At 42.8% G+C, this 8,397-nt stretch overlaps 1 protein-coding gene across 1 annotated transcript in view; it reads right to left on the bottom strand.

Annotated features, from left to right (window-relative positions):
* FAM131B (family with sequence similarity 131 member B) overlaps window positions 1-8,397 on the bottom strand; it is a 36,700-nt gene that overhangs the window by 5,062 nt on the left and 23,241 nt on the right. The window contains exons 3-5 of the mRNA XM_072424757.1: window positions 5,257-5,289; window positions 3,095-3,188; window positions 2,813-2,998 (exon numbers count right to left, since the gene is read on the bottom strand). Coding sequence (XP_072280858.1) covers window positions 2,813-2,998; window positions 3,095-3,188; window positions 5,257-5,289 — 313 coding nt within the window. The remainder of the gene's footprint in view (window positions 1-2,812; window positions 2,999-3,094; window positions 3,189-5,256; window positions 5,290-8,397) is intronic.

Below are 8,397 nucleotides of genomic sequence, written 5' to 3'. Positions count from 1 at the left end.
TTTTTAATCCTGGACCAGATCCATTTCAGATTTTCTGTTTTTGGAGAGCAGTATTATTCACATAAAACAGATGAGAAATGAGATGAGAAATCCGAGAATATGAAGTGCAAAATACCTACAAAGTATTACATTTGGGCTCACAGTAGACCACAGAAGGTACATGTGTGCTGTAACGTATGGCGGTGCATAATAATTTTGGCAGCTCTGCACTACAGCATGTGCTGCGTGAAAATCCAACATGTGATCTTTTATTATTTTAGCACATCAATCCAATGCAACGGTGTTCTTGCGTTGCCCATTGCAGCCCCTCGCAAGGTGTGACCATCCCCTGTCATGCTAAGCTTTCAGCAGTTCGGTCCACCAACAGTACATGGAGATGATTGGGGCAGGCACAAACGCTAAAAAGTTTAAAAAACTGCATTGACTTGGCCCTTTCCTGACGTTGCTGTTCCTTTGCAGCCTTGAAATAAAGATGCAGCTACAGGACCGTCCATTTTTACGTTTAGCTGGTGCGTTCGCCCTTTTTTTTTTAAATTTCTGACCCCGGGGCCCCATCTGATGCCTGCGGGTGCTTGCCGTAACGTCTTGTTTTTGTAAATTGTGGTGGAAGCCATGACGCCGGTTTTTAAAGTGTAATTCACGCAGAGACTTGTGAACGTTTTTCAATGGCAGTTCACCCAGCAGCTCCCGTCTGTGATTTATGAAGTGTTATGTGAGAAGCCGAAGCTTTCTAAGAATGGGACTGCTGAGTCTGATTTTCTCGCACTGGGGGGACAGATCTCCCCGTTCCTCTGCAGGATATTAAATTACTCTGAGCGCGGCGAAAAACTGCAGCACAGAACATTCCCTGCAGAGGAACATCTGCTGCACACTGTGATATCATTCGCCGGCCATGCCCTCCCTCCCGCGTGTATAGGCAAATTGCTGCTTATATGTGATTTATGATAAAAAGAAGTTGTGGGAGCCAGACAGTGACCTGGTTGTGTTATAGACCAAACTTGTTTTTTATTTGGGGTATGTAAAGTATTTCTGGGACAATTATGCTAAAAATTTGCACACTCGTCACATATGATTTATTAGTATTGTAATTTGTCTCATATTGCAACTTATCTGTTCATTTTATTTACACTGAAAGTGACAACATTCACTTGAAAAACAACACATGGCAATGCGCGGCACACGTGTTGGTGCTCTTGGTTACAATTCATCATTAATGGCACCCCAAACGCATCTCACTAAAGCACCACAGCGCATTTGTGTGCCCAGTCACATGCAAGAGCTGTGCATGCTGCATTTTTATAAAGCACAGTGTGCAGCAACACGCATTGCATGTTGCCTTGTATTGCATTGGTAAAGTGCATTTGGGGTGTCATTGTCAATGAATGGCAATCCAGCACACCGCTCTATGTGCAGTGCCGTCATAAAGCACAGTGTGCAGCAACACGCATTGCATGTTGCCTTGTATTGCATTGGTAAAGTGCATTTGGGGTGTCATTGTCAATGAATGGCAATCCAGCACACCGCTCTATGTGCAGTGCCGTCATGTGTTGCATTAATGCCTGCATCGTCTTTCAGATATTTCAGAATCAAGCAGTGTTTTCTCTACTTGCAGAAGAAGAAAAGAAAACCAATGCGGCCACCCAAATGGAACAAAAATGCTGCAATATATGAAGTTGAAAACATTTTATTTGTTGCCATATTAATATTTTTACTTGTTTTGCAGATCTTCATTGTAAACAATTTGAGACCAAAAATGCGATTTAGCAGCGTAAAAGGAACACAGCAAGGGTGATGGAGAAGCAATTATTTCCTCGCTTTATATAAATGGGATTTGACGTCACCTAAAGCTCACAGATGGGGCCGATTTTCATGCACGAGGCTCAGAAGGAGGACACAAAGCTGCACTGCTGATAGATGCAGCAAATGATCATTAAACTCGGTGATATAGTCATTAAAAATGTATTTTAGGCACGGCTGGTATAAGTAGCTGAATTTGTCATTATAGCGGCTTCCTGTGCTACCCTGAGCAGCAAAACTAAAGCTGACAATAGATTTCACCTGAGATCATCATCAATGTTCACATTGGGTGCAAAAGTTTAAAATCTGTACAGCTGCTCCCACGGCCATCCAGTGATCCGCCATGTTGGATCTCTAAATGACCAATTCAAATGGCCACCATTGTTTTCTAATTGGGAGAAGACCACAGGGTACTCATCTTCCCCCTCCTCCCCACTCTATACATCAGAATGGATGTATCTGAACAGCGCTTGCTCCATTGTTGCTGGATATTATCATGCTGTTTAGTCTAACAATGGCAGCTTGCTGAAATAAAGGTGACCATAGACTGGTTAATGCCTGCACCACAAGGAAAACCATCAATCCATCAATAATTTGGTGTAACTACTGCACACCCATAAAACAGCCCAATGGAGTGCTATTCCAATTAACCCGTACCTACTCTGATTGATAATTAGGGAGGGTACTCTAAAAATAATTATAATAGGAAAGCTCCGACTGTTCATTATAACAACAGGCAGGGGGGGGAAGAGTGAATATTGGTCTGGAGAACTCCCAGTGGTTGTTGGTGGTTGGGAAGCACTCAGTCACCCATGTACAATTATTTGATTGGCCGTACCTTGATTGGGGTTTGTGGTTATGTTATTGGCTGACTCTCAGTTGATTGTCAACGTTGAAATGAAGTCAATAGGACTGAAACCCAATTTAACAGACGATCAGTCAAACCCAAACCGGTCAGGCTAACTTAAGTCAAATTTAATATCACAAAAATATTTCCATCTCCCTCCATACTCACCAGCCAAGAACCGCGCCTCCTTTTCTCCGTCGCTCAAATCAGAATAGGCGTCGCTGTCGAATCTGACGCTTTCATTGGTTGGAGGTGGCGGTTGACCCCAGCTTTGCCATTCTATCATGTGTGCAACTCGTCCTGAGCCAAGTGCCGTGGGCTTGGTCACGTGGTCCTTCATCGATCGAGAAATACCTACGGAGAGAAGAAAAAAAAAGTAGGTTATTGGTCCTCAGGGTCACCCATGCGGTCGTCTCTGGAGGGTGTTTTGTTTGGTGGAGCGTCCAGTACCTTTGACAGAGGATTTGGCAAGAGCACCAATTCCGTAAGCATTGGAATGTCTCTTCAACCGAGGAAGGATCGATGTTGTGTCTTCCATCGACAGCTGACAGACAGATCCAAAGAGAGAGGAAGTGATCGCTCAGGGAGAGAAGAGAGAAGGACGGAAAGAGAGCGCGGGGTGTTTGGGGGGAAAGGTGAGGGATAAGAAAGACAAACAGAGCGAAGGGGACAGACAGACAGGCAACAGCGTCAGCTGCGGAGTACAGAGAGGCAGAGAATAGAGACAAAGGCCGCTGTGTGCCTGATAGATCCTGCTGTTATGACGAAAGAAAACCGAAAGACAAAATCAAAATCTGCCGAAAGGAAAAGTGAAAAAACGTGTGGACAGCAAACAAAACACAAAAAACAAAACCAACATAAAATAACAAAAGTAAAACATGGGCATGGCTTGTTTCTAATGCAAAACAATAAGGCAAATCTAAAGGAGTAGCCAATCAAATTTCAGTTCTTATTTTTGGTTCATCTGATCTACAATGAGAACCCGGCTGGCCATGCTCCCTGATTTTTAGGTCTTGGGTTGTAATGTTCCGCTGCTGGAAATCCTGGCCCCTGGATATTGCTTGGTTGGTTTCCAATGCAACAGTAAAAAATTAATCATTTCCATTAATTATTTGCATTAAAGAGTTACCCAAAAGTGAATGAAATATGGAATCACACGTTATCATTTGGGGACTTTAAGGAGAGCCCTTTCTGCAATTGTGTTCTCAACCCCACCCCTGTACAGGACCAATAAAACTAGTTATGGGCTGTTAAAGAGATCCTGACACCGGACCATTCAGCAACATTTCCCCATGGGATGATATGGGTTAGTGATGGGTGAATTTGCCCCGGTTCAGTTGTCTTTACAAACCTCCAGCCAATATACCCGCTCTGTACACCAGCAGTGGTCCCCATGGGTTGCTGCTTGTTAGTGGTGGAACCCTCTCTATAAACCATCATTCTGAGATTGTTTGGCAAGATATCGGACCCTGGCTGCGGCTGTTTGGTCTTAACAAGCAGCAAACATTTAATGTTCACAGTAAATCCAAACTGGGCAAACATGAAGCTCGGTTCTATCCCTAACCCTTCACCCCTCAACGGGTTCACAAGGCAGAGGCTGTATGGGGCTCTAACACACGGCACGGAAAGAGAGAGAGATTCTTTACACCTTAAGGAATAATTCCTAGAGAAGGGTAATGAAAAAAAAAGGGAAAGTAAAGGTTTGAAGAAAAAAATTAAAATGAATTTAGACCTTTCTGAGAAAATCATGAAGATCTGTAGTGCCAAAGTGAGGGAGTGCGAGGGAGACAGAGAGAGAGACGGAAAGAGAGAGAGATTCTTTACACCTTAAGGAATAATTCCTAGAGAAGGGTAATGAAAAAAAAAGGGAAAGTAAAGGTTTGAAGAAAAAAATTAAAATGAATTTAGACCTTTCTGAGAAAATCATGAAGATCTGTAGTGCCAAAGTGAGGGAGTGCGAGAGAGAGAGAGAGAGAGACGGAAAGAGAGAGAGATTCTTTACACCTTAAGGAATAATTCCTAGAGAAGGGTAATGAAAAAAAAAGGGAAAGTAAAGGTTTGAAGAAAAAAATTAAAATGAATTTAGACCTTTCTGAGAAAATCATGAAGATCTGTAGTGCCAAAGTGAGGGAGTGCGAGAGAGAGAGAGAGAGAGACGGAAAGAGAGAGACGGGAGAGAGATGGGGAGGGAGAGAGAGGAGAGATGGGGAGAGAGAGAGAGGAGAGATGGGGAGAGAGAGAAGAGAGAGAGGGAGGAGAAAGAGAAAGAGGAGAGAGAGAGAGAGAGAGAGAGAGGAGAGAGAGTGAGGGGGAAAGAGACGGGGAGAGAGAGAGAAAGAAAGAGAGGGGGGAGAGAGAAAGAGGAGAGAGGCAGAGAGAGAGAGATACGGAAAGAGAGACGGGGAGAGAGAGAGAGAGAGAGAGAGAGAGAAGCAAAAATAGGAAAGAAAAGGAAAGGAGAATAGGTGTGTGTGGGAGAGAGAGTGCAATAGATGGACAGATGAAAAAGGAGAGCGTGTATTTGAATCAGGGAGGGTGAGAGAGGTGCAGAGAGAAGAGAGAGGGAAATAAAGAATAGGAGAGAGGGATAGGCGGAGGATTTACGCACTCACATTGATTCCATCCCAGGAAAAGTCTGTTCGGGTCTGAGAGAGAGGGGAGAACGGTCAGATGAGAGGTGACAACACAAGCCGGACACAAAGACAGCAGGACAGGGACTCTTTGTTTTACACCAATACACAAACATGGAGTCACATACAGTACAATGATTTCATCCACAGATCCACATAATGAGGAGGAGAGATAAACAATTCACCAACACATCTTATTCAGCACTCTTGTTCCTCAATCTAGTTCTAGTAAAGAGTTATAATAAATTGGGGCGCAGCAGGAAGGGTTTTGGCTGCCATATTGGAATCGGTGCATGTTATCTCTTGATGATTTGCCCCAATTTCCCTTGCTTGCAAGTGATTAGTAATAGGAAATTTCTAAATAGAAACTGTGACTGGGGTGTTACAACTGGAAGTGCTGGGCCAATATGGCCGGTAAATCCCCTGAGAAGAGGAGAAATCTATGACTTGCCAGGGGGGAAGGGGGCTTTGCTTGGTAATTGATTCTTCCTGGGGTATTCAAAGTTCATTGCACGTATTTGTGGAAAGCAAAATCATTGGAAGCATATATATATATGTGCGCCTTTTCTGTGCTATTTCCTGCAATTATTTTTTGTATTTGATCTGGCAGACCTACATCCATGCAAGGCTAAAATCTTGGTTTTGGATGTTTTTGGGACAAGTTTTTTTTTTTTTGTAGGACAACTTGCAGCCATTTCAAGACTGCACTGAGCTGAAAGCAAAATGAAGGCACAGCTGTTCCAAATGGAAAACAAATTGGAAAATATTGGATCCCGATAACTCCTGTTTACAGCTGCATTGGGGATCCTGAAGGCTTTTTGGTTCCTTGAAATAAAACCCAACACATATATTGTTTTATTTTGATTTACGTCCCTCTGCAATAAAGCGATTTTGCAAATGATTGTTATTATCTTCTCTGCTGTCTCTCTGTGGAAAAAAAACATTGTTCCAAGTTGTTTCCAGCCCTGCTGGCGGGTGGCCATGAGCTGTTTGTTTTCCAGCGACAACGCGACAGGCTTGTGCCGATAAAATGGAGGAATGGGTAAAATAAAAAATTGCATTGCCTGTAGCCGCCATATACACGCTGCTTTGGTTCCCGGGTGAATGATAAAGCTTTTGTCCAGTCTGGGTGACAATCCTAGCAGAATCAGTCACCGGCTCACCATTTGCTCCATCCATTTGGCCCCATTCACACGGATTCTGGGCTGAGCACATATATTATATCAACGAGCATTTCAAGATGTCTGATCTCACTTACAGGTCTATAATCAGATTTAAAGAATTCAAAGCCCAATTGCATCATCAATTTAAACTAAATACATCCCAGGTGCATCAAAATAAAAGCAGCCGCAGCTTCAGCAAAAGTTGTTTTTTACCAGTAGGCTGCAGAGAAGATTCTTGCTCTCAGGATCAGGAAGCAGTGGCCCCTCTGTGGAGATCAGACATGTCCCCTGCTGAGTCGGAGCTCTCCAATCAGATCTTTAGATGTTAGTAACAGGAAACCTGTTTGACCTCTGCAGAGAGATCTTTGCTTCCATACAGAGAGCAAGGGTCTTTCTACTTTCCTTTCCTTACTTTTGTTTTGATTCAGATATCATTTGTTGCACATTAATGTTTTGACAAAAGAAAAATAAAATAAGGCCATTGTTACATTTATCAGCCAATAGGAAGATGTCGAATGCCTGCAAGAGATGGATCAATTATTCAATATCCAATTTGTCGAGAGAACGTCTCTCACACTACGCTGCACCTTGATTTTCTGAGTATGGACAACTGGAACTTTGAAAGGACAAAGATTTCCTGTGGGATTCCTTTTTACATAATATATTATTTATTTACATATTACATTTATTATTCTGCTTATGAGTCCAACAATCAAGTGGTCATAGATTAGATCAACGATAGTTGACAGAACTTTTTCCGAACCCCTGGTGAAACAATTTTTATTAAAACTTAGTGGAAAAAAGCCACTTAAATGGGTGACCAATGGAAGAAGCCCCCCAGAGTGGTGGCTATAACGGCCCCTAACTTCAACAGACCCCAATAACACGTTATAGCACCCTTTCTTTATTAAATAATTTTCAGGTCTCAATGACCCCTACTAAAACCATTTTTTGGTTGGCCAGTGAGGAGAAAAGCTTCTTTATATTGGTGCCCAGTGGTAAGGATGTCCCCTCCATAGTGTGGAATACCAACCCTACTGACATGTAAAACCTTCATTACCTGGCTACATCAAGTGGTGTCAGCTCCACAACTATTCAGGAATCATTGAATGAGTGGTAAGTCAGACACAGCTTGAGGAACCTCTAGCAAGCTCTGGAGGAAGCCCGAAGTTCCATGAAACTCTAGTTTAGAATGTCTGGATCAGATTGTATCAAACAAAAGGGTTTTATATTATATTGCTCACCAAACATTCGGAGACTGGATGTTCCAACTGCTCTCTATTTTTATTGAATTGTCAAATATCTTTTGCTTGCAATCATTTGGCACTACACAAAGCGAGACAGAGATGAATGAATTAAATTACAGGAGGATAAACATTCAATATATTCCCACAAAGGGTATAAATCCACTTTATGCGTACAAATAGCTTTTCAGACCCAGATATTACCTTGTAAAGGAAACAATGGCATCATCGCTGTGCTGTACAAAACCTGGGCAGAGAACAGAGCCCAGAGAAGCACCAAGCAGCCCCAAAACTACAGGCTGCCTGCAGAAATCTACACCGGGGGCAGATACAGAACTAATCACCCTGCACAAGGACAGAAAGAAGAATTGCCCTTCACATGAATGCTTTTCTAGAAGCAGAGAATATATCTGGGTATTAAAGGTTTAAAGTACAGATAACAGAGACTGCCGATCCAGGGAACATATATCTGCCGCAGGGGATCAGGAGGGATTTTTTTCCCCGTTTTTTTTGCCTTCCTCTGGATCAACTACGTCTATAGGGTTTTATATCTGGGATATGTTTGTTTCCCTGGTGGTTGAACTTGATGGACTTATGTCTGTTTTCTACATTACTATGTAACATTCTTTCCCAATTCATTGAGAGGTAAGCAGTGGAAGACTGATCTCTGGTGGTGCCAGCAAAGCTTGGCCACTATTGCCATTGGGTAAAGCCAG

Source organism: Pyxicephalus adspersus, chromosome 10 (genome assembly GCF_032062135.1).
Source record: "Pyxicephalus adspersus chromosome 10, UCB_Pads_2.0, whole genome shotgun sequence".
Classification (NCBI taxonomy): domain Eukaryota; kingdom Metazoa; phylum Chordata; class Amphibia; order Anura; family Pyxicephalidae; genus Pyxicephalus; species Pyxicephalus adspersus.
This window is presented reverse-complemented; position numbering and strand designations above follow the sequence as displayed.